Source organism: Hoplias malabaricus, chromosome 11, assembly GCF_029633855.1.
Source record: "Hoplias malabaricus isolate fHopMal1 chromosome 11, fHopMal1.hap1, whole genome shotgun sequence".
In the NCBI taxonomy this organism is placed as follows: domain Eukaryota; kingdom Metazoa; phylum Chordata; class Actinopteri; order Characiformes; family Erythrinidae; genus Hoplias; species Hoplias malabaricus.
In genome coordinates, this window is record NC_089810.1 from 38,608,738 (window position 1) to 38,636,667 (window position 27,930).

Consider the following 27,930-nt stretch of genomic DNA (forward strand, 5'->3'; position numbering starts at 1 on the left):
ATCAAAAAGGGATTCAGCCTCAGACAGATCATCCAATCATCATGCAGAAGCTGAGCGTTCGGGCCAGCCGAGGCCAGCCCACTGCCCCATAGACCCCCAGAGACGCTGAGCGTCCGATGGGCGGGACAAAGCCCAGCATTTATCCAATGACTCGTCTCGTTTCGCTGCTTCGCTATTGCGTTCACACTGTTTAAAGCACCGTGAAGCTGCGGGAATGACTGAGAGGAAAGCCGTGTCTTTACCAGTGATAAGAAGCTGATTCTGAACAAAAGTTGTGCGCATTGTAGTGCATATTTATTCAATGACATGTACACACAACATTACGTAACACAACGTATATATTTGATCACTTATTTTTTGACATTTTAGGGGAAGCTAAACTTCCCTTGCAGTCTTAGAGCAATCGCCACTGTGTTAGGATAGGATAAGTGCTTACAGTATGTTATTTACGTACAGTATGTACATATGTTCCAAATTACACCGAAAATCTGTTTACGACGCGACGTAGGAACGGATCAACGTGGTAAGTCGAGGACCCCCTGTATATGAATAAAAGATTCAGAATTCATGCATATAAATTAATTAATTAATTAATAAATAAATAAAATTGCTAAATGGCAGAGTAGAAATCCTGTGTAACCTCTAAATGGCGTGATGCTTGTTCTGTTGCAGGTCGGATGCCCTCTGAATGGGGAGAGTTTCCTTCTCAGACGGCTCTCCTGGGTGAGAAGTTGTCTGTGTCTCAGAACCCTTTAAAAGAGAGATGCAAACTGTGGGAGGATAATGGTTTTTATCCATACGCCTGGATCAACTAACGCTGGTCTGATCAGTTCCTCACTTTTCAAAATGCTTCACTAAAGCCACGTGTAACTGCCAAGTGTAAAATACCAAAGCCGAATCGTAACTTTATTTAAAACAAACTTGGAGCAATTTCAAGCCACTCGTGCAGGGAGAAACCACACTATGTCCCAAAGATTTAACGTCCTTATAACTAGCCAATGTGGGATGAATGCTTTTGGACGTATAGTGTATGTTGTCAGGTTTTTTTTTTTATTTAGTTATTTGCACTGAAAGTTAAAAGCCTTTAGCAGTAAAAAAACAAAAAAAAAGGGAAAGTGAGATGAAAGTAATTGTGTATGTAATGGCTCTGAGATTAATTTGAGCCTCGGTGTCAGTGACTGACACGGATAAACCACAGATATTGTTGCTTTCATTATTATTTTTTTACACAGAGTGAATATTTCTTTATGCAATGATCAAAAGCCCAAATGAGAAATGGCCAAATATTTTGTTGATAAACTCGCTTCATTAAAGTACATTTAAAGTGGAATTCCAATTTCAAAACCTGAAAGTGGCTGAGATGTGAACTATTTGTGTGATTTGATGTGATATGGTTCATTTATAGAGAAATGTATTGACCCAAATGTTGATGGGAATCAGGGATTAAATTGTCTGTATCACAAAGCTTTAATATTGTATTCGTAATATTACGTTTTCATCGTGGGCCAACACCGACAACACTTCGGAATCTTTGTTTTTCATTGATTTTGTGCTGATAACTTAAATGCAAAGGATACAGAGCTGAGAGAAGGCTCTCCTATAAGTCTATTGTCTGTATTCATGTGTCGTAGGTGTTCGTGTCCCTCCCCTCAGCACCGAGGGCTGACTTGCTTTCATGTTACCTGTGATCAAAGGGTCTTGAGCTCTGGCGAGTGGAGGTCATGATTAAGGAATCAGGTTTAATCACGCTCCGTAGGTCCGGCATTTGATTATCCACAGCCCCTCGCTGAATCCTCAAGGTTAGGATGATACCTGAGCCAAGAAGAGGGTTAATTGAAAGGATTCGGATAAAAAAGAGCATGTTAAACGGCGCAGACTTATATAGAACTCCATCAAAGAGCAGAGTCCTTTTAAACACCAGGGGTTCAGCTCCTATTCCACTGTCTGTATTTCATTACTGAGTGTGTTTATATGTAAACACTAATCTGATAACTTCAGAAAACATCGTTAGCAACCCGCAGTGTTTCCAACGACTGTGTGCGGTTGTTTCAGATTCGTTTTACTAGAAAATATTGAATGTAGGTGTTTTTAAACAAATCATACAAAACTGGGTCATGGTCACCATTTCAAAGTTCATTCATCATCTGTAAGTGCTTATCCACTTCAGGGTCGCGGTGGGTCCAGAACCTACCTGGAATCATTGGGTGGAAGGCGGGAATACACCCTGGAGGGGGCGCCAGTCCTTCACAGGGCAACACACACACACATTCACACCTACGGACACTTTTGAGTCGCCAATCCACCTACCAACATGTGTTTTTGGATTGTGGGAGGAAACCGGAGCACCCGGAGAAAACCCATGCGGACACAGGGAGAACACACCACACTCCTCACAAACAGTCACCTGGAGGAAACCCATGCAGACACAGGGAGAACACACCACACTCCTCACAAACAGGGAACGGGAATCAAACCCACAACCTCCAGGTCCCTGGAGCTGTGTGACTGTGACGCCTACCTGCTGCGCCACCACGCCGCTCTTGAAATCCAGTAATAGCTTTGTGGTGTGTTTGCTGTCCATGTGGCCGTCTGAATACCACTGCCAAAACTGATAACGACCACAAGGTTGGTGTGCGTATAAACACACTCAGCAATGTGACGCTCTGACATTCGCAGTCTCACGTTTTGCACTCAGGCTTGCACATTCTATATGTAAATCAATAAGTACAAACGTATTTTTGTTTGTTGTGAATAAATGAGTCGAGAATGTTTTTAGGGGCAGTTCAACCTTTATTTACATAAAATTCCATTTTTCTTCTCAACAGTCTACAATAAATAACTGCTTCTGTTGAAGATCATCTGTTTTTATTTCTCAGATTTTGCACTACAGTACAGAAGGTCAGGCAGACGATTCAGAGGGGTGTGAAGAGCAGAAACATACCCCCCGCTTTAACACAATCAGGTATTTATCCAGAGAGGAAATAGAGTTGTTGTGTAATGCACTAATGCATGTATGAGGGGTCTTACATGCACATCATGAGAAGGGAACGGTATCATTTAAGAGCCTCAAGGTCTAAAGGAAAAGGGGCCTTGTTCATATTTATATCCAAGCTCCACCCACAAATGCAGTCTGTCCTTGCTACAGTCTCTTTACTGAACACAAGCAAATCTCTTATAAAATACAGTGAGAAATGGTAGCAAACAACTTTTGAGCGTGTTTTCGTGATGGATCTATATTGTGTCTTTAAAATGTCACGCCAATCTGAAACTAACATTAGCACAGAGGCAGCCACAACAAATTCTAGCTCTATGAGAAGAAGGTAATTGTGGGAGAATGCCCATCTGCTGATACGTTTATAAAATGGCGGCATTTACGCAACAGCCACCTGGATTAGCTTTACAGAGACGTCCATTTCTTTCTACAGCGTTACTTAGGCAATAATATAAATAAAACCGTGATAGCGGAAACAACCCCAGTGTCCTCCGCGTTTTCCAGAATAATACTGATTTAAAATATGAGTCAGTATTTTAAAGTAACTCTCTGCCAATAACGACATGACTCCGATACTAATGTGCATTCCAGGAAGTGTTTGATCTTTACCCAATCGTGCAGCAGTTGCTATGAAAGAGTGCATTTGTGGATAGAGTGCACACAGCTTGATTCTTTTTAACAAACTAAAGGCCAGGTTTCATTGTTAGGAGCTGATTTGTAGAAGAGTCCTGTAATATATCGAGCAGGTTACAGACTTGCGTCCAGCTCACCTTCCTAAACAAGAGGGAAAACTTAAGTGCAACTCAAGGATCTGAGAGGTGTTTTTCCGAGCACGGGCTTGTACGGACATGCTCGGAAAAACGGCACGTTTCCAAAGTGGTTTATGTTTGTTCTTAAGACAAACTCTGGTGGCAGTACAAGGTTCAATCTCATAACTGCATCCAAACTCGAGGAATTGCAGCTTCTTTTTTTTTTGTCATAGACTTTAAAACAAAAATCTCAAGTTGCTGGAAATCTTAATGTACCTCGCTGAGAAGATGAGCAACGCCATCTCTCAGTCAATCAGACTCTGAGGTTTCCAACACACTTCACCACAGCCAGCTGAAAAACTCCATTACACTGGAGCAGCGATGTGCATCAGACAACATCCAAACTGTCCTTAGAAATATTTTACAAATATCAACTAGTTCCCTTTCTCTCTGAGGTCAACACCACTACAGTCTTTACTGCACTGTTCAGGTAGCATATGATACCATTTAAATACAAAAAAAAAAAGCCATGAGAACATGGTAGAGCTAAGAATAAGTTTGGTTATACATTTCATAGAGAATACTTTGTTTTCTTCTTTTAAATTCAACAGCTATTTGAAATCTCAGACCAGTCAAAGGCATAGAAAACAGGACTTGTTAGTTTCATAGTTTCAACAGAAAGCACTGTGGTTCTGAAGGGGGGTGGGAGGAAAAAGAAAACACTTTCTACACCTCTCAGTGCTCGTTATCTGAAAATAAAACCACACAATTAAAAATAAAAAATACTGTCAGTCGGAGTGGTCTGATGACAATCTTACAAAAGTCTAGGGGACAGAGACAGGGAGGTCCTCCCTCTCCCTTCTTTTATTTGTTTCTCTGTTTTGTTTAAATACAAGAGAGAACTACAGGCCAGATCCAGTCAGCATTGTGTTTTCGTCCTGTTTGATATCATGTCCTTTCCTGTCCGATTCGTGTTCAGTAGGAGCCGTAGCGATCCTGAAACAGAGGAAAGGGAAGTTTAGTGAAGAATGTGGGGAAATTTCCATGCGAGAAACAACAAAAGGGACGGAAACAAGAACGGATCATTTACAGCCTTTAACACTCTACACCAGAGAAGCCATCTTTGTTCTCCACTGTGCCACAAAATTTCAAAATCATTTTCACATTTGTTTGGTCCGCTCCGACCACGTGGTCCTGACCCTGAGATTAAGCACTGCAATATTGTGCGGTTTGTGTACTGCCCAGCCCTAGACACCGTTCTGAGAGGTCGTGTCCAGGGTGTCTTCAACTCACCTGAATGGTGTTCATAACTCCGTTAGCCAGCACGGCCATTTTTCCAGCCACAGTTTTCACCCCCTGCTTAAACTGGGCAATGTCAGGCCCAGAGGGAAGCACGCTGTCAAACCCTGATGCTCCTACAAAAGGGGGAGTTGGGAGGGGCACAGTCACGTACACGCGTCAGTATCTGAACAAAAGACTCTCGCACAGAAGATTTGGCATTCTCAGGCAAGTCGGGTCAGGCTCAAACACACTCACCTGAAGAACGGCTGCTACTGTCTCCAAACAGGTCAGCAGAGCTGATGGAGGTGCTGCCAGACATTCCCTCGAGACGGGTTTTTGCCTCATACTGAAACACACGACGACAATATTATATTTGGTTACATACACACAATGTCCAGAAGACTCCCAACATTTCTTCCAAAAATGATACTGAGGTTGGATGATTAGTCCTTTATCACAAATGACCCTTAGAGTGATTGACTGGTACTCCACCAATGCACAGTACACTTCTCTTGGCATAGGGCATGTCAGGGTAGAAAAACGATTCTTCATTTCATAGAGAAAAATTATACCTCGGCATTGCTCTCACGGCCGAAGAACATGTCTGAAGAGATGGCCTTTGCGTTAGCGAATTTCTGCCGTGCCTCACTGGACTCTGCAACAGGAATGGAGGGTTCTGCCTTCCGTCTGCTGGGCAACCTGCGATATTTATATCATGTACGTCACTCATCAGCATCAGAGAGATGTTTGCCCTGCCACTAAAACAATGCTCATGACTAAAATACTCATTAAAACACTACTATTTTAACAAAAAGAGGGCGAATATGACTATTTTACCAAGTGCTGTTTTACGGCTGAGCCATTTTCTCACATTTTTTTCAGACTGAAGTTGAGACGGATTAAACTAATGGTTTAAACACTGAAAGATATGTGTTTAGTCTTTTTGACTAGCAGTAAATACTCTTATTAATAAAGAATTAATGATCATCAGCCCTAATAAGAGACCGAGAACATAGTGCAAACAAAACATACCCGACTAGGCAAAACTAACCTTTCTCCAATTGGCTGGATACTTGAGATGGTGACCTCAGTCTCTTTAGGCTCCTCCTTCTCCAGAGCCCAGGAGGTGGAGAAAGAGGTGGAGCCAGAGTCTGAATCCCACCGAGAGCCAAAGCTGTCTCCTGTAGTGAAAGGGTTGTCCTTGTACCTGCCGTCACACAAAATGGACCAAGATTACACGTGTGATTATACACTTAATAATTAAAAAACCTTCAGATTCTAAGGGCTGTCAAATTAACATTTTATCTGTTCATGACTTTAGCTGAGAGGTCCTATATAAACATACCGATATTATACATATCTGCCAATGCCGATATACACATCTATAAAATACAGGAAGACATCCTGGATCAACACCTATAAGCATTACATTTTAACGACCAACTGCACACAAACAATAAAACGAAGAGTCTCCTGAGCCACATTTAATTAGCCAACTGTTCCTTACAGAGACTTGTCACAGCTTTACAAGTTAAATTAAAAGACAGATCTCTTTAAACTAATAAAAATATGAATAATAAATAAATGAGTGTTAACACAAAGCAAAAGATTAATCAGAAATAAATAATATTCGAACTATAACAGTGTAACTACTCTACAATACAGTGATACAGAAATAAGAGCGTCAGCACTGCCTTAGTATAGTGGACAGTATCTCCGCCTGTCACGCGGAAGACCGGGGTTCAATTCCCCGACGGGGCGGCACAGTGGCACAGCAGGTAGTGTCATAGTTGTGGGTTCTGGAGGTTGTGTGTTAGTTTCCCACTCTGGGTGACTGTGAGGAGTGTGGTGTGTTCTCCCCCTGTCTGCGTGGGTTTCCTCCCACAATCTAAAAACACACATTGGTAGGTGGATTGGCGACTCAGAAGTGTCCGTAGGTGTGAGTGTGTGTGTGTGTGTGTTGCCCTGTGAAGGACTGGCGCCCCCTCCAGGGTGTATTCCCGCCGTGCGCCCAATGATTCCAGGTAGGCTCTGGACCCACCGCAAACTGGATAAGCGCTTACAGATAATGAATGAATGAATGTAAGCACTGCCTTTGTGCTTCTCCACACGGTCAGACGAGGAAGAATCTGATTAACCAATTATCTGCTGAAACACACCAACTGCTGAATCAAGCGATGGTCAGATGTGCTCTGTTCAAGACTTACTTTGGTGGTCCGGAGGTAAACCCAGGTTCATCAAACATGTCCACCTTGGAGCGAGAGGAAGACTTTGACCCCACTGGAGTTTCCTGTTCAATCACCTGCATCTCTGACATCACAGAATGGGACACAACACTGGAGAGGAGTGAAAAAAAAAAAAAAATATCAGATCAGTTTCTTAAACCTGATTTTGGACTGAACTGTACACTGTTCTACAACAAACCTAAATCATGAAAGATACTTAAGCTTCTAAGCAGTTTTAAAAAGACAGCCCTCTTATTTTCTTCACATTATGAGACAGATGTTACACTGACACTTAGACTCATTTTAAACCGACCCCACATGCTCTCCCTGCTCTTTGGAGCATAAACTGATCCAGTCAGGGGTTTAAAAAAAGCAGTTCTATACTTTGTATGATTTAATTATTATTTGATGCTACTTTTCAGGGTTAAAATTACTTACTAATCTTTTAAATCATTTAAAAAGCAAAGTACATGTTATAATGCAATGTTCAAGGAACTCCAGGAACAGAATGAAGCACACACTGCTGTTTCTCAAGCTGTGTTACAGAGGTTAGTGGTACCTTCTGCCCCCGAAGCCCATTCCCAGCCTCTCAGCCTGTTCCCTCTTCTTCCCGTCCAAGTTCTGCAGCTTCTTCTCTTCCATTTTTCTGTCAATCTCCAGCTCTTTGTAGGCCAGGCGCATAGACGCCACACTGCATGGAACCGAACCAAAGAAGTGAAAAAAAAAAACTAAAACAGCAAGACTTTTATAGTTCTGAATGAGCCAGAAAATTCCTATTGTACTCAGAGCTGTTTTATCTTAAAGCAACAGTCCAGCAAAACTGGCAGGGTTTTCTCCCCAAATACAGTCATCATCTTAACTTTCTTAAACTTTGCACCAAAGCTAGAGATTTTGGATTTATCTGAGATCTTGAAAACTTAAATATTTACATCACCTCCAGCCTACGACGGAAATTAAGACCTGATTGTTAACGCAGAACTAATGAAGCAAAAAAAGGGGAGAGCCAACTCTAATTTCTCTGCATTTGTTGTGTGTTTGCTTTCTCCAACCTGCTCTGTCCATGGAGGTACTGAGATGAGGAGGCAGTACATATATAAAGTCTCTGTACTTCATGTTAAAAGAGGATCAAGAACAGAACAGCTCTTTTTTACCCTGTTTTACCCTAACAGAGAACTGACTGGGTTGTTTTATTTGACAGGCTGTGAGCTGGTAGGCCCCAAACAGCCAAATTAATGTGCTAATGCAAACAGGTTATTGGAAAACAGGTAGACAAGAACAAACTAACAGTACTAATGTATGTATTCAAGGTTCTTCGGCTCAGAGAATGTACTTAAAGTGAGTGAGTGCACAAGCGCATGCATTTGCTGTTGTGTAGAAGCTTACATGGACTCTTCAGCTTGTTTCTTGGCCTCAGCAGCCTGCTCCTCCCTCAGCTTTTCTGCCACCTGGGCCTGTTTCTCCACCTCAGTGAAGCTCTTACTGCTCACCTTCTGAGCCCCCAGACCCTTCTTAGTCCCCAGCTGAGGACAACACAACACAAATATCAGGGAGCATCAAGGAAAAGAGATAAATGTCTTACCAAGTTAAATATTCCTTAAATCTAGCAAATACACCTACGATTTCTCATTACAATACTTTTGTAAGAATACTAAGAATACTGTCTTTTAGACATATGTACAAAGGATGCTAGGAATTTTTAATTTTTTGGGCCAATATGATAACTGATATTTAGCACCTTGGAGTAGCTGATACAGATAATAACTGATAAGTGTATCTTTTTGTAATTAAAGCAAAAAAAAACTTGTTGTCATAGGACAAGCCTTTTCCTCAGTATTGGTACATTTCTGTGCTTTTTATTTCGTATCAATTTATATTGTTATCAAACATTTACTGATGGTTCCACATGAATGGTTTCTAGAGGGGCGCTAATTAGTTCAGCACCGGGCTTGTTTTGGAGAGCGGGGCATAAAGCAGCTCCGAGCAAGTGTGTTTGAGTTAGTGTTTGTAATGGTTTAGCATCGTGTTTCAGTAATAAATTCAGACGTTGACTGACTCTATAATCCATTTTCATGTGTTTTATCACGTGAGAATATCTTACTGTCATTTAACCTTCACGCTATCTGTGTGTGTGTGTGTGTACTGAGCTAATACTTTAAATTAGTTTTCACCACGGAGAACTTTAATCGCAGAGACTGTTATCTGCGGAAACTGTGAAAAACGTCCACACGGCAGACAATTTACAGGCGTCAGTGCATATTATTGGTTGTAATATTGGCTTAAATTCCAATTTCAAATTGATAAGAATAGCTAAAAAAAAAAAAAAAATAATAATAATAATAATAATAATACACCTATCAGCAAATAATACATCGGCTGCCGATATATTGTGCATCACTAATATTTACAAGAGACTAATACAGGAATAAATTACCTACCAATATACTTATATAAACAAACAAACTAAAACGTTCTTAGACTTTTAAGAAAATATCTTTAGATATATTACATTTAATCCTGTAATTTACAACAATTTCACTTACCGAGCCATTCGTTTTTGGTAGTGCATTAAAGAGTCCAAAATAGAAATACTCATTTTTCAAATGAGTATTTTCTTAAATAAAATAACTAATGGCTAAATGTAGAACTATAAATTTACATTTTGGATCTGTCAACACTGTATTAATTGTAAATTGGTGTATAGATATATATCAGTCTTTCCTCTACTTCCGGCCACTGCCATATATGTGCAATTCCGCTCTCTTCACCAATCGCATTTGGGAAAACAATAAAACGTAAGTTCAAGCCTTAGTAGGGCATTTAAACATCAGTCTTGCAAGAAATCACATTTCTAAACAATATTTAAGTATCTCTAACAGTGTTGTGATTCTTTGTGTGCAAAACCGCATGTGGAAAACAACACATTTACATTTCGCGACAGATATTTACCTCAGTGTAAAAGTTAGCTTAGCGGTTAGCTTCCTTTTCTCTGAGGGGAAAAATCTACCGCCATTTTAATCCTTACATGTAGAGTACGGATACCAACACAGGACAAACGTAATCTCATTGTGAACCTCTCAAAACCACCGAATGTGGTAGCAACTGTCTCGTTTGACTGTCACAAGCAGCGGAGGTGGCCGAAGTTAGGGGGCACCAATAATCTTAGCAGTATTGGCACCTACTTAAACAAAAACGTCTTTATATAAAAACATATATACTGTCAAAGTCAAGCAAGTCTTGGACATTAATCTACACATATTTGACTCCTGAAAAATGTTTATTTGAGTGAGTAAAGTTCTTATATTTATTTAAAGTTAGCTAGAATTCCTGATATTTCATTTTCAAGTGGCTGAACTTGGGGTCCCTACTAATAGGTAAGGAACATTTAAATGTTGAAAATCACTTATGATGCAAGTGACCACTAATATAAGATAAAAGTACCATGGATAAACATTCCAATAGTTTCAAAAGGCACAGTAAAAGCACGGACTGAGAAACCACAGTCATAAATGTAGCCCTTTGCCATTTCAGAGTCAAACAGATATTAGTTCTTTTCCTAAGCACAAGGAAATGCTTCAAACGTTGTCTAAGGGTAATCAATACATCAGGAATAGAAGAGATTAGACAGACATTGATGTCCGCAGTCTGTATAAGCAACAACTTGTTTCAGCAGGAATACTGATGTGCTTCAGGCTGGGGAAAGTATCACAAAGGCTGTATGAATGCTCCGACTCTGTACAGTCAGTGAGGCATAATGTAAGACAGCCACCTAGTGGCTATGTGAAAGTAATGTTACATCATGGACACACTCCAGGAGAGAGTTAAATGGACAACAGATATGATTGGAATTGTAAGACCCCTACCCCTTTCTTGGCAGTGGTAGGCTTCTTCTTTCCTATGATGGAGGATCTCGCTTCTGGAAGAAAAAAAAAGACAACAGATTTTTCAGAGGGAATAAAAACAATCGCTTTAGTTGTGACTCTCTAAAGCAGCATGATTTGTTTTTAATCAGCACATCTCATTCATCACAAAACATCATTAGGAGTTGGATTTGTCACAATTATCTGATTGGATCATACGTTTAAACACAAATACATTTGAATAACACCACATTTAAATTCCTCCACTGCTCCAACACATGCATTTTCAGCCTTTTTCTAGTTTTTTTATTTTATTTTAAAAACTATTAATAGTTTAACTAGTCTATATAGTTATGTCCATTCCTAATAAACTCCACTTACTTAACTGCTCAGAGTAATTCAATAAGTGGACCCTCCCGCAGGTTCAGACCTGGATGAAGTTTATTATGGACCACTAACAAAATATCAGATTAAAAACCCAAACATTTACCTCAAAACCCATCTAAGTTTTACACAAATACCCATCCTTTCTCATGGTCCAATCACAGCACTCCTTTCATTGAAACAGAAAGAGAGCATCTCTAATCTCATTATTCCAGTACGTTAATCCTCTGTGCACCTCCCGTGTGCACGGGCTCTGTTCAGGAAGACTTTAAGATAACAAGCAGCGAGGCCAGAGAAGAGCAGTTCCAACAAAGTGCGTTTGATGAGATCAGTGATCGTTATCGTAATTCTGAAAGTCAAAAACGGAGCGTGCACACACTTTGGACTACTACAGCTCATCATACAGGCCTTCAGCTTAGAATCCAGCGAAAGCAGGGCTGCCTAGTTTACGTCCAACCTGCCATGACTTCCACATGTACTTTGGAATTTTAAATCTATTGTTTTGTGAGAGATGTCAAATATTTCTGGCAAATCATATTAATTACTATGGCAATAGTTTGTCAACTAAATTTCATCATGGCAAGCACAGTCATTCTACACATACCTCTTTTTAGTGCAACTTGAGCTTATAAAATGTATTATCAGGGAAACGTAGCAGAAGCCTGGTTATAACTGGCTGGAGCTCGACTGTTAATAAAACAAAAGGAAACTGGTGGTTTTATAGGAAAAGCAGGTGTGACACACTCCACTCAAGCATCAATCAAGCTCAGGAACATGCTGCTGATATCCAGTCAGCCAGGAGGCATCCAGACATTCAAATATCACTCAAATCACCTTTAAGGTTCTCCGGCTCATCAGGCGCCAATCTCATTGAGTCATCTGTGTTAACAGAGCAGAGACTGCTTAAAGAGTATTAACACAGGAATGTTTTATAGAGCCTGTTATAGGGAGAGCATGGCTCTATCATTTGCCTCTATTATGGACAGGGGACTCAAGTTCATGCCTCGTGATAGTAGTGTTTTGTGAATACAGTACTATAAAACCTTTCATTATTATTATTATTATTATTATGCATATTCTCTTGCTTGATCATATTAATAAAGATTTGAAAAACTCAGGTTAGTTTATAAAAGCATCACAATACTCATTAAATTATCCTGTTACAATTTTGTACAGAAATGTACCGTTAGACACTAATATAGCTACTAATATCACTACAAAATACAGTCACCCGGAGGAAACCCACGCAGACACAGGGAGAACACACCACACTCCCCACAGACAGTCACCCGGAGGAAACCCACGCAGACACAGGGAGAACACACCACACTCCTCACAGACAGTCACCCGGAGGAAACCCACGCAGACACAGGGAGAACACACCACACTCCTCACAGACAGTCACCCGGAGGAAACCCACGCAGACACAGGGAGAACACACCACACTCCTCACAGACAGTCACCCGGAGGAAACCCACGCAGACACAGGGAGAACACACCACACTCCTCACAGACAGTCACCCGGAGGAAACCCACGCAGACACAGGGAGAACACACCACACTCCTCACAGACAGTCACCCGGAGGAAACCCACGCAGACACAGGGAGAACACACCACACTCCTCACAGACAGTCACCCGGAGGAAACCCACGCAGACACAGGGAGAACACACCACACTCCCCACAGACAGTCACCCGGAGGAAACCCACGCAGACACAGGGAGAACACACCACACTCCTCACAGACAGTCACCCGGAGGAAACCCACGCAGACACAGGGAGAACACACCACACTCCTCACAGACAGTCACCCGGAGGAAACCCACGCAGACACAGGGAGAACACACCACACTCCCCACAGACAGTCACCCTGAGGAAACCCACGCAGACTCAGGGAGAACACACCACACTCCTCACAGTCACCCTGAGGAAACCCACGCAGACTCAGGGAGAACACACCACACTCCTCACAGACAGTCACCCGGAGGAAACCCACGCAGACACAGGGAGAACACACCACACTCCTCACAGACAGTCACCCGGAGGAAACCCACGCAGACACAGGGAGAACACACCACACTCCTCACAGACAGTCACCCGGAGGAAACCCACGCAGACACAGGGAGAACACACCACACTCCTCACAGACAGTCACCCGGAGGAAACCCACGCAGACTCAGGGAGAACACACCACACTCCTCACAGACAGTCACCCGGAGGAAACCCACGCAGACACAGGGAGAACACACCACACTCCTCACAGACAGTCACCCGGAGGAAACCCACGCAGACACAGGGAGAACACACCACACTCCTCACAGACAGTCACCCGGAGGAAACCCACGCAGACACAGGGAGAACACACCACACTCCTCACAGACAGTCACCCGGAGGAAACCCACGCAGACACAGGGAGAACACACCACACTCCTCACAGACAGTCACCCGGAGGAAACCCACGCAGACACAGGGAGAACACACCACACTCCTCACAGACAGTCACCCGGAGGAAACCCACGCAGACACAGGGAGAACACACCACACTCCCCACAGACAGTCACCCTGAGGAAACCCACGCAGACTCAGGGAGAACACACCACACTCCTCACAGTCACCCTGAGGAAACCCACGCAGACTCAGGGAGAACACACCACACTCCTCACAGACAGTCACTCGGAGGAAACCCACGCAGACACAGGGAGAACACACCACACTCCTCACAGACAGTCACCCGGAGGAAACCCACGCAGACACAGGGAGAACACACCACACTCCTCACAGACAGTCACCCGGAGGAAACCCACGCAGACACAGGGAGAACACACCACACTCCTCACAGACAGTCACCCGGAGGAAACCCACGCAGACACAGGGAGAACACACCACACTCCTCACAGACAGTCACCCGGAGGAAACCCACGCAGACACAGGGAGAACACACCACACTCCCCACAGACAGTCACCCTGAGGAAACCCACGCAGACTCAGGGAGAACACACCACACTCCTCACAGTCACCCTGAGGAAACCCACGCAGACTCAGGGAGAACACACCACACTCCTCACAGACAGTCACTCGGAGGAAACCCACGCAGACACAGGGAGAACACACCACACTCCTCACAGACAGTCACCCGGAGGAAACCCACGCAGACACAGGGAGAACACACCACACTCCTCACAGACAGTCACCCGGAGGAAACCCACGCAGACACAGGGAGAACACACCACACTCCTCACAGACAGTCACCCGGAGGAAACCCACGCAGACTCAGGGAGAACACACCACACTCCTCACAGACAGTCACTCGGAGGAAACCCACGCAGACACAGGGAGAACACACCACACTCCTCACAGACAGTCACCCGGAGGAAACCCACGCAGACACAGGGAGAACACACCACACTCCTCACAGACAGTCACCCGGAGGAAACCCACGCAGACACAGGGAGAACACACCACACTCCTCACAGACAGTCACCCGGAGGAAACCCACGCAGACACAGGGAGAACACACCACACTCCTCACAGACAGTCACCCGGAGGAAACCCACGCAGACACAGGGAGAACACACCACACTCCTCACAGACAGTCACCCGGAGGAAACCCACGCAGACACAGGGAGAACACACCACACTCCTCACAGACAGTCACCCGGAGGAAACCCACGCAGACTCAGGGAGAACACACCACACTCCTCACAGACAGTCACCCGGAGGAAACCCACGCAGACTCAGGGAGAACACACCACACTCCTCACAGACAGTCACCCGGAGGAAACCCACGCAGACACAGGGAGAACACACCACACTCCTCCGGAGGAAACCCACGCAGACACAGGGAGAACACACCACACTCCCCACAGACAGTCACCCTGAGGAAACCCACGCAGACTCAGGGAGAACACACCACACTCCTCACAGTCACCCTGAGGAAACCCACGCAGACTCAGGGAGAACACACCACACTCCTCACAGACAGTCACTCGGAGGAAACCCACGCAGACACAGGGAGAACACACCACACTCCTCACAGACAGTCACCCGGAGGAAACCCACGCAGACACAGGGAGAACACACCACACTCCTCACAGACAGTCACCCGGAGGAAACCCACGCAGACACAGGGAGAACACACCACACTCCTCACAGACAGTCACCCGGAGGAAACCCACGCAGACTCAGGGAGAACACACCACACTCCTCACAGACAGTCACTCGGAGGAAACCCACGCAGACACAGGGAGAACACACCACACTCCTCACAGACAGTCACCCGGAGGAAACCCACGCAGACACAGGGAGAACACACCACACTCCTCACAGACAGTCACCCGGAGGAAACCCACGCAGACACAGGGAGAACACACCACACTCCCCACAGACAGTCACCCTGAGGAAACCCACGCAGACTCAGGGAGAACACACCACACTCCTCACAGTCACCCTGAGGAAACCCACGCAGACTCAGGGAGAACACACCACACTCCTCACAGACAGTCACTCGGAGGAAACCCACGCAGACACAGGGAGAACACACCACACTCCTCACAGACAGTCACCCGGAGGAAACCCACGCAGACACAGGGAGAACACACCACACTCCTCACAGACAGTCACCGGGAGGAAACCCACGCAGACACAGGGAGAACACACCACACTCCTCACAGACAGTCACCCGGAGGAAACCCACGCAGACACAGGGAGAACACACCACACTCCTCACAGACAGTCACCCGGAGGAAACCCACGCAGACACAGGGAGAACACACCACACTCCTCACAGACAGTCACCCGGAGGAAACCCACGCAGACACAGGGAGAACACACCACACTCCTCACAGACAGTCACCCGGAGGAAACCCACGCAGACTCAGGGAGAACACACCACACTCCTCACAGACAGTCACCCGGAGGAAACCCACGCAGACACAGGGAGAACACACCACACTCCTCACAGACAGTCACCCGGAGGAAACCCACGCAGACACAGGGAGAACACACCACACTCCTCACAGACAGTCACCCGGAGGAAACCCACGCAGACACAGGGAGAACACACCACACTCCTCACAGACAGTCACCCGGAGGAAACCCACGCAGACACAGGGAGAACACACCACACTCCTCACAGACAGTCACCCGGAGGAAACCCACGCAGACACAGGGAGAACACACCACACTCCTCACAGACAGTCACCCGGAGGAAACCCACGCAGACACAGGGAGAACACACCACACTCCCCACAGACAGTCACCCTGAGGAAACCCACGCAGACTCAGGGAGAACACACCACACTCCTCACAGTCACCCTGAGGAAACCCACGCAGACTCAGGGAGAACACACCACACTCCTCACAGACAGTCACTCGGAGGAAACCCACGCAGACACAGGGAGAACACACCACACTCCTCACAGACAGTCACCCGGAGGAAACCCACGCAGACACAGGGAGAACACACCACACTCCTCACAGACAGTCACCCGGAGGAAACCCACGCAGACACAGGGAGAACACACCACACTCCTCACAGACAGTCACCCGGAGGAAACCCACGCAGACACAGGGAGAACACACCACACTCCTCACAGACAGTCACCCGGAGGAAACCCACGCAGACACAGGGAGAACACACCACACTCCCCACAGACAGTCACCCTGAGGAAACCCACGCAGACTCAGGGAGAACACACCACACTCCTCACAGTCACCCTGAGGAAACCCACGCAGACTCAGGGAGAACACACCACACTCCTCACAGACAGTCACTCGGAGGAAACCCACGCAGACACAGGGAGAACACACCACACTCCTCACAGACAGTCACCCGGAGGAAACCCACGCAGACACAGGGAGAACACACCACACTCCTCACAGACAGTCACCCGGAGGAAACCCACGCAGACACAGGGAGAACACACCACACTCCTCACAGACAGTCACCCGGAGGAAACCCACGCAGACTCAGGGAGAACACACCACACTCCTCACAGACAGTCACTCGGAGGAAACCCACGCAGACACAGGGAGAACACACCACACTCCTCACAGACAGTCACCCGGAGGAAACCCACGCAGACACAGGGAGAACACACCACACTCCTCACAGACAGTCACCCGGAGGAAACCCACGCAGACACAGGGAGAACACACCACACTCCTCACAGACAGTCACCCGGAGGAAACCCACGCAGACACAGGGAGAACACACCACACTCCTCACAGACAGTCACCCGGAGGAAACCCACGCAGACACAGGGAGAACACACCACACTCCTCACAGACAGTCACCCGGAGGAAACCCACGCAGACACAGGGAGAACACACCACACTCCTCACAGACAGTCACCCGGAGGAAACCCACGCAGACTCAGGGAGAACACACCACACTCCTCACAGACAGTCACCCGGAGGAAACCCACGCAGACTCAGGGAGAACACACCACACTCCTCACAGACAGTCACCCGGAGGAAACCCACGCAGACACAGGGAGAACACACCACACTCCTCCGGAGGAAACCCACGCAGACACAGGGAGAACACACCACACTCCCCACAGACAGTCACCCTGAGGAAACCCACGCAGACTCAGGGAGAACACACCACACTCCTCACAGTCACCCTGAGGAAACCCACGCAGACTCAGGGAGAACACACCACACTCCTCACAGACAGTCACTCGGAGGAAACCCACGCAGACACAGGGAGAACACACCACACTCCTCACAGACAGTCACCCGGAGGAAACCCACGCAGACACAGGGAGAACACACCACACTCCTCACAGACAGTCACCCGGAGGAAACCCACGCAGACACAGGGAGAACACACCACACTCCTCACAGACAGTCACCCGGAGGAAACCCACGCAGACTCAGGGAGAACACACCACACTCCTCACAGACAGTCACTCGGAGGAAACCCACGCAGACACAGGGAGAACACACCACACTCCTCACAGACAGTCACCCGGAGGAAACCCACGCAGACACAGGGAGAACACACCACACTCCTCACAGACAGTCACCCGGAGGAAACCCACGCAGACACAGGGAGAACACACCACACTCCTCACAGACAGTCACCCGGAGGAAACCCACGCAGACACAGGGAGAACACACCACACTCCTCACAGACAGTCACCCGGAGGAAACCCACGCAGACACAGGGAGAACACACCACACTCCTCACAGACAGTCACCCGGAGGAAACCCACGCAGACACAGGGAGAACACACCACACTCCTCACAGACAGTCACCCGGAGGAAACCCACGCAGACTCAGGGAGAACACACCACACTCCTCACAGACAGTCACCCGGAGGAAACCCACGCAGACACAGGGAGAACACACCACACTCCTCCGGAGGAAACCCACGCAGACACAGGGAGAACACACCACACTCCCCACAGACAGTCACCCTGAGGAAACCCACGCAGACTCAGGGAGAACACACCACACTCCTCACAGTCACCCTGAGGAAACCCACGCAGACTCAGGGAGAACACACCACACTCCTCACAGACAGTCACTCGGAGGAAACCCACGCAGACACAGGGAGAACACACCACACTCCTCACAGACAGTCACCCGGAGGAAACCCACGCAGACACAGGGAGAACACACCACACTCCTCACAGACAGTCACCCGGAGGAAACCCACGCAGACACAGGGAGAACACACCACACTCCTCACAGACAGTCACCCGGAGGAAACCCACGCAGACTCAGGGAGAACACACCACACTCCTCACAGACAGTCACTCGGAGGAAACCCACGCAGACACAGGGAGAACACACCACACTCCTCACAGACAGTCACCCGGAGGAAACCCACGCAGACACAGGGAGAACACACCACACTCCTCACAGACAGTCACCCGGAGGAAACCCACGCAGACACAGGGAGAACACACCACACTCCTCACAGACAGTCACCCGGAGGAAACCCACGCAGACACAGGGAGAACACACCACACTCCTCACAGACAGTCACCCGGAGGAAACCCACGCAGACACAGGGAGAACACACCACACTCCTCACAGACAGTCACCCGGAGGAAACCCACGCAGACACAGGGAGAACACACCACACTCCTCACAGACAGTCACCCGGAGGAAACCCACGCAGACTCAGGGAGAACACACCACACTCCTCACAGACAGTCACCCGGAGGAAACCCACGCAGACACAGGGAGAACACACCACACTCCTCCGGAGGAAACCCACGCAGACACAGGGAGAACACACCACACTCCCCACAGACAGTCACCCTGAGGAAACCCACGCAGACTCAGGGAGAACACACCACACTCCTCACAGTCACCCTGAGGAAACCCACGCAGACTCAGGGAGAACACACCACACTCCTCACAGACAGTCACTCGGAGGAAACCCACGCAGACACAGGGAGAACACACCACACTCCTCACAGACAGTCACCCGGAGGAAACCCACGCAGACACAGGGAGAACACACCACACACCTCACAGACAGTCACCCGGAGGAAACCCACGCAGACACAAGGAGAACACACCACACTCCTCACAGACAGTCACCCGGAGGAAACCCACGCAGACACAGGGAGAACACACCACACTCCCCACAGACAGTCACCCGGAGGAAACCCACGCAGACTCAGGGAGAACACACCACACTCCTCACAGACAGTCACCCGGAGGAAACCCACGCAGACACAGGGAGAACACACCACACTCCTCACAGACAGTCACCCGGAGGAAACCCACGCAGACACAGGGAGAACACACCACACTCCTCACAGACAGTCACCCGGAGGAAACCCACGCAGACACAGGGAGAACACACCACACTCCTCACAGACAGTCACCCGGAGGAAACCCACGCAGACACAGGGAGAACACACCACACTCCTCACAGACAGTCACCCGGAGGAAACCCACGCAGACACAGGGAGAACACACCACACTCCTCACAGACAGTCACCCGGAGGAAACCCACGCAGACACAGGGAGAACACACCACACTCCTCACAGACAGTCACCCGGAGGAAACCCACGCAGACACAGGGAGAACACACCACACTCCTCACAGACAGTCACCCGGAGGAAACCCACGCAGACACAGGGAGAACACACCACACTCCTCACAGACAGTCACCCGGAGGAAACCCACGCAGACACAGGGAGAACACACCACACTCCTCACAGACAGTCACCCGGAGGAAACCCACGCAGACACAGGGAGAACACACCACACTCCTCACAGACAGTCACCCGGAGGAAACCCACGCAGACACAGGGAGAACACACCACACTCCTCACAGACAGTCACCCGGAGGAAACCCACGCAGACACAGGGAGAACACACCACACTCCTCACAGACAGTCACCCGGAGGAAACCCACGCAGACACAGGGAGAACACACCACACTCCTCACAGACAGTCACCCGGAGGAAACCCACGCAGACACAGGGAGAACACACCACACTCCTCACAGACAGTCACCCGGAGGAAACCCACGCAGACACAGGGAGAACACACCACACTCCTCACAGACAGTCACCCGGAGGAAACCCACGCAGACACAGGGAGAACACACCACACTCCTCACAGACAGTCACCCGGAGGAAACCCACGCAGACACAGGGAGAACACACCACACTCCTCACAGACAGTCACCCGGAGGAAACCCACGCAGACACAGGGAGAACACACCACACTCCTCACAGACAGTCACCCGGAGGAAACCCACGCAGACACAGGGAGAACACACCACACTCCTCACAGACAGTCACCCGGAGGAAACCCACGCAGACACAGGGAGAACACACCACACTCCTCACAGACAGTCACCCGGAGGAAACCCACGCAGACACAGGGAGAACACACCACACTCCTCACAGACAGTCACCCGGAGGAAACCCACGCAGACACAGGGAGAACACACCACACTCCTCACAGACAGTCACCCGGAGGAAACCCACGCAGACACAGGGAGAACACACCACACTCCTCACAGACAGTCACCCGGAGGAAACCCACGCAGACACAGGGAGAACACACCACACTCCCCACAGACAGTCACCCTGAGGAAACCCACGCAGACTCAGGGAGAACACACCACACTCCTCACAGTCACCCTGAGGAAACCCACGCAGACTCAGGGAGAACACACCACACTCCTCACAGACAGTCACCCGGAGCCGGACTTGAACCCACAACTTCCAGAACCCTGGAGCTGTGTGACTGCGACACCACCTGCTGCTAAGTGTATAGTATGTAAGGTAATCAAATCTTTCATGATTTTAAACAAACCTCACACTGATGAGTTTGATACGAATGAATGAGGGGGCGTGAATATAGCTTTTGTTTTGTTTTTAATGAAGCACGTCAATTAAGAAAAAAAAAAAAAAAGCTCAAATTCAATAACCTGAACAATTTAAACAATTCAGCGATAACAATATAACCACCTCGTTTCTACATCCACTGTCCATTCTCTCAGCTCTCAACTCACTCACCACCACCACATCAGTGTCAAATCACCGCTGAGAATGAACCACCACCCAAAATATCAGAACCTGTTGTGGTTCTGTGGGGGTCCTGACCGTTTAAGAACAGGGTGAAAGACGGCAAACAAAGTATTCAGAGCAACAATCGGACTACAGGCTGTAAGTGTAAAACTACATAGACCTTTGTCTGGTCAGTGGAGCTAAAGGAACTGACAGACCACAGAACCAAGAATGTTTTTATAAAGCTATGGCTGACGGGTTTACATCAAACTACACTTCAGCCATTGTGTATGTGTTCAACTTTGTTCATTTTAAGAATAGCGTAAAATCATAAAATAACTACGAAATATCAAATGTCTTTTATTCCAATGTTAATGGTTTTCCAATTAATAAATGTTAACAGGCCAGTTAAATGGCTTTAGATATTTTTCCCATCACACACAGGAAGAAAGAAAGAAAAAGAAAGAAGAAAAAAAAGAGAAGAAAAAAGAAAAACAAAGAAAGAAAGAAAGAAAAGAAAGAAAGAAAAAAGAAAGACAGAAAGAGAAAAAAGAAAGAAAAGAAAGAGAAAAAGAAAGAGAAAGAAAGAAGAAAGAAAGGAGAAAAAGATAAAAGAAAGAGAAAAAGAATGAAAGAAAGAAAGAAAAAGAAAAAGTATGAAAAATCACTCACCTATAGGAGCTTTTGCGTCTATGCTTAACCCATCAATGCTGGGGCCTTCCTCTAGCTCTGAAAAAGTAGAAAAGAGACGTTATTCAGAGCTTGTTTCTTCACTAAGATGTAAAGCCTTAATAAACTGGTAATGAATATTAGTAATACGCATTGTAATAATTCACATTTCACACCTAAACTTGATCCACTACCTAAACTGGCGGTCCCGTGGGGGTCTTGGCCAGGGTGAAAGGCGCTAATAAATTATGAAGAGCTAGACGACTACTCTGTAAGCGTACAAGCACAAAGTGCACCTGATCAGATTTAACGTAACCACCTGTTTAAAATATGTAGGTCTCCATTGTTTCACCAAAACCCCTCGACACACGAAGTCCAACCGACCTCTGAATGTGTCCTGTGTCTTGTATCTGGCATCAAGAAGCTAACAGCAGATGTTGTGAGTCCTGTAAGCTGCCCAATTTGTCCACATTAAGTCCCTCCTGTATTTTATTTTCTCTTGCCCTCCCATGGTTCATTTCTGACAAATTAACACCTAATATGTGTATGGAAGCAGACTCACGAGCTGCAGCATTCTCTGAGACTCTGGGAACATCCTGCTCCAGTTGAGGAGTCACAGTGTCTGCTCCATTCTGTTCAGACAAAGAAGGAGATGCCATGTCCCAGCTGGCAGGCTGTAGAACAAAATGTGTGAATAAAAAATATTAATTTTTCTAGCTGCAGTGGCTTAGTTTCACAGTCAAAAATATATAATTTATACAAAAATCATCTTCATTAGAGACGGGAATGGAAGGATATATATGAGCGGGGGTGGGTGTAACAGTACAATTTGGCAAACTGGGCACATGAATCTGTACCCATTCTGAAGGTGTGGGTGGATAATACAGAGGAGTATATACAGTATATACAGATCTGGGTTTTCACTGAACTGTCTTTCTTTATCACAGATAAATGTTAGAAATCTCAGCTCCACAACTTTAAGTGTTTATCGACCTTTCGAATGGTTGTAAAGTTATTTAAAGGCAACATACTCAGATAACACACCCTAAAGGGTTAACCCCCCAGCAAATGACTTATAATATGAAACTTGAAAGCATACCTGAGTGTGTTCGTCAAAGAAATCCGCCACTTTCTTTTCAGCACTCGGAGACTGAACGTTTCCTGAATTATCGATCCAAAGCTGAAGGGTAAAATATTGTCATTAGCAACAAAAGCGCAAACCCATAACAATCCTCCCCCCGCTGTTTCAGCACAACTTTCTGAGTAAACACGTACGACTATACAATGTTGCTGTAAAATGTGGAGTTTGATCCAGTGACTCGCGGGGGCAAAGTTTGGCTGATGTTGTGAACATGGAACGAGTGTGTAACCGAAAGTGTGGAGAACTGTTTACATACTCATTACCTAATGGTCTCAATGGCCTGGTGGCCAATCTTCATTAACTGCACATTGCACCAGTAAGACCATGTGCATCCAATGGTTCAAACACTGTGTCCTGAAGGCGGTGCCGTGTATCAGGACGACAATGCACCAATACACACAGCGAGACTGGTGAAAGATTGGTTTGATGAACATGAAAGTGAAGTTGAACATCTCCCATGGCCTGCACAGTCACCAGATCTAAATATTATTGAGCCACTTTGGGGTGTTTTGGAGGAGCGAGTCAGGAAACGTTTTCCTCCACCAGCATCACGTAGAGACCTGGCCACTATCCTGCATGGCTTCATGAAGAATGGCTTCAAATCCCTCTGACCACTGTGCAGGACTTGTGTATGTCATTCCCAAGACCAACTGACGCTGTATCGGCCGCAAAAGGAGGCCCTACACCATACTAATAAATTACTGTGGTCTAAAACCAGGTGTTTCACTTTCATTGTCCAACGCCTGTACCTGTCCAACATTTTTTTCCTGTTCAATGTCACTGCAAAACTTATAAAACAATGCCTTAGACACAGGCATTCATTCGTAACCACTGCAATAACTGTGAGGTCTTAGGCTAACTCTTCAGATGTGTAGTTCCCTAAAGTAGAACCTCTGAAGGGTCTTGATTACATTTGAGTTGCGCAATATTGGCAAAAACTAACACTGCGATTGAACTGGCGTATTTCCCAATGAATATTAGTCTGAGTCGTCACATTTGTGTCCTGTAGCTTACATCAGTGCCATATCTGGAGAGAGCAGCATTGGCTTGCTGGCGGATCTTCTCACGGTACATCTGGGCAGCACGGCTGTTGTATTTTGCGTTGGTGTCGTTGGTTGTGCAGCCGTGCTGGCGAAAGAATGCAGTCTACACACAAGGAAGATTCCCAGAGGACAATGAACAACACACATCGGCCATTTTCCCACCAACACAAACAAAATTACTACAATGTTTTAAATGCCTTCGAGAAGATTCAGCATGAGAACCTACTGCATTAGCGTTCCCTCCAACCTGCATACATCGCAGCTGAAACCAACTCCAGTTGGAGTCTAGTTCTGTGGATCTGGAAAGAGCAACAAGAGACTACAGCTGAAGAACATGTTTTTCCCCCCCACTCTTTTACTGCTAAAGTTGACGGTTCTGACAAAACATCACCTTTAAGTTTAGTGTAGCATTCAATTTCTCAATAAGAATGGTTTCGTTAGCATCATAATTTGGTGTAAAGCTATTTGACAAGCTTCTCACCACAAACACATGCATATTGAACACTATTCACTCAGCATTTAACACAGAAACAAATAAAGAGAAGGATCCAAACACAAACCGGATAAAGCTCAGGTGAACACCCAGGGAGCGATGGATCCCCGAGCAGTCAATACAAAGGAAAACTCCATAAGGAATACTAGCCCAGCTTGGGTTCTTAGCAGCACAGTCAAAACAGGCCTGGAGGAAAGAGAAGAAGAGTGGTTCCAGAGGGGGACTTCCCTTTTGTTCAAGCACAATTAACAAACCCAAGAAAACTAAGATAGATACTGCATTCAAACCTGGACTTTGATACCAGAGCGAATTTAATATTTACACATTATTCTGTTCAGATAATAGCTGTATAATACGTACCCTTTTAAATAAATTAAAACAGTTCCTGGGGTCTTAATGAAGTGTGTGTCATGCTTTGGATTTCACAATCAGTGCCCGATGAGAAGAAACACTGATTTTTTTATCATTTTTGGTGTGTTCTCTTTCTTCCACATTCTCTTTTTCACCATATTTAAACAGTACACTTGTTTCAGTGCCTTGTAATTTACATAAGATACAGCACGAATTCAGAATGACTCCCATGTTTTGAGACTTGAGCTGATCACAAAAAAAAAAAAAACCTGAGAGGGTCGTTTTCTTTCACAGTTTGTGGATTTGCAAAAGCTCAGATAAACAAATAAGGGGAACTAATAATGTACTCACAAACTGATTTACTCATAATATGCCCTTAGAGTCTCTTAGATCAATATATAAAAAGATCTAAAAGCTACGTACAAATTCATTAGGCTCATACTTAGAGGTTGCAGACATTTTACACACAAGTGTCCGCAAAAATCACTTCAACATATTACTTTTCCATAGTACAATCATTAGATAAACATTCATCAATAGTCATATGTATAATCTACTAAAGTGAATGAATATTAAGGTGCCTGTACAACTGCATAACATCAAAAACAAATCAGCAGATAACTACAGACGCAGATTTGGCATGAGACTGATGATAATAATAATTCAGATTCCTCATAACAATGTTTACATTTAAAGAAAGATTCCAGACGGACTACGAAACCACCTTCTAACGATGAAACTCAGAGGAGGTAAACAAACTAAAAATCAAGCCACTATATCACACACAATCAAACAGACTTCATTCTTTTGTTAGAACCTGTATTTCCCTGTTTCAGTCATTTGAGATGCTGGTATTTTTATGCATACGTGGCTTTACAAGCCTTGAAAACCAGCTAAAGCAAATAATTCCTAATCCTGTTCCAACAATGCTTTGTTTTTACCGTGCTTCACCAACCCATGTATCAACATTACAGTATTTACCCATTTAAATTATACACGAACGTTCCCACATCAGCCAGAGGTTCCCTCACTACAGCTGCTGTATTAGTCCTGGTCTCTTTAATATATCTTTATTCCCAACAGTTCACCAGCTCAGTATCAGTTTAAATGTGAAGAATTACTTCACCCTCTCAACGAAATCTAAATATATTCTTTCGTTTATTCTATGTTTCATTATTCTTATAACTAAATACTCACAAATATATCCCCACATATGTCATTATTTGTATATCTCTGTTTTAAAGTTCTAAGCTACATTACTTTAACATTTATACTTTAGGTTCCTCTTTTAAATCGCCTTTTCTTTCAAAATTAAACTATAATTGAATTTATATGGGAGACTCTAAAGGAAAAACCTACTGGAATTTTCCGAACTACCTTAAATGCCGTCGCGATTAGTGTAATTTAAGGTGGAACGTAGAATTCCGGTAAGAATACAGCAAATACTAAGTTCGTAAGAGAAAAGACTACACGCGATGTGTTGATGCTGTATAACGAGCAACGAATTTAACGTCTTCGTTGTCAGCTGTTTATATCGGTTTATCCGGGTTTTATTGCTGTTTGTCGGTGTTTAGGCCTCGAACGAAACCGGCTTAACAAACCACCGAGAAATGACACGTAATCAAACACTAAACCACCGGGAACAACGGCTTCGTATCAGGCCCGAACAGGCCACACGGCGCTGTAACGGCTCGGGCCGGAGCCCTGAATGTGTGTCGGTACCTTGTTAGTGGGAACAGAGCGCAGTCTTTTAAAAATGGTGAGGATTTCAGTTTTGCTCGGATCCATCGCCATCCTCCTCAGCGTAGAGCGCGTAGAGCACACAGAACACACAGAGCACACAGCACCCGACACAATAAAAGACCACGGAGCGCTACCGTATGACACTACAAAATAAGAGCCCTATGGATAATTATCACTAATAATAATTAAATCAATTTCTCAATAAAATGAAAATAATTATAAATAATTTGGATTAAAACACTAGCGTATTTTACTGAAATATTATATCTTATTGTTGTTATACATACATTATTTTATACAAAACTTTTTAAAGATTATAATGGTTAATAATTAACGTTGTTGTTGTTATTATTATTATACTCAATTTTTTGTTTTTTGGGGTTTTTTTTTTTCCCCCAAAGTTCCAGACAGCCTGGTCAATGTAAACGCCAATACATTAAGATTCATTCACTCATTCATTGTAACGGTTTTTCCAGTTCATGGTCGCGGTGTGTCCGGAGCAAGGCA

General features: G+C 45.8%; 2 protein-coding genes across 3 annotated transcripts in view; one reads left to right on the top strand and one right to left on the bottom strand.

The window, feature by feature from the left end:
- The window catches only part of si:ch211-71n6.4 (para-nitrobenzyl esterase), a 14,973-nt gene extending 12,139 nt beyond the window's left edge, over positions 1-2,834 (top strand). The window contains exon 9 of one of the 2 annotated variants that reach the window (XM_066684176.1): positions 673-2,832. In XM_066684176.1, coding sequence (XP_066540273.1) covers positions 673-815 — 143 coding nt within the window. In that variant the 3' untranslated portion in view covers positions 816-2,832. Of the gene's footprint in view, positions 1-672 lie in introns of both variants that reach the window. The other variant, XM_066684175.1, reaches the window with a different exon arrangement.
- arfgap2 (ADP-ribosylation factor GTPase activating protein 2) lies at positions 2,781-27,535 on the bottom strand. Its single transcript, XM_066684177.1, has 16 exons — positions 27,403-27,535; positions 25,397-25,515; positions 25,063-25,135; positions 24,808-24,939; positions 23,752-23,832; positions 23,215-23,326; positions 22,656-22,712; positions 11,108-11,160; positions 8,631-8,767; positions 7,807-7,938; positions 7,230-7,358; positions 6,074-6,229; positions 5,595-5,721; positions 5,278-5,368; positions 5,035-5,156; positions 2,781-4,737 (listed from the first exon to the last, which is right to left on the bottom strand). Exons 1-16 carry the CDS (start codon positions 27,472-27,474, stop codon positions 4,717-4,719), a joined length of 1,614 nt encoding a protein of 537 aa, XP_066540274.1. The 5' UTR covers positions 27,475-27,535; the 3' UTR covers positions 2,781-4,716.
- Between the last annotated feature and the right edge of the window lie 395 nt (positions 27,536-27,930).

Coding starts and splice junctions, on each gene's coding strand:
- arfgap2 (XM_066684177.1), bottom strand. CDS start 27,474: ATGGCGATGGATCCGAGCAAAACTGAAATCCTCACCATTTTTAAAAGA. Junction 25,136..25,396: donor GTTCACCTGAGCTTTATCCG/GTTTGTGTTTGG, acceptor TGCTCTTTCCAG/ATCCACAGAACTAGACTCCA. Junction 6,230..7,229: donor TTTACCTCCGGACCACCAAA/GTAAGTCTTGAA, acceptor GTGTGACGGCAG/GTACAAGGACAACCCTTTCA.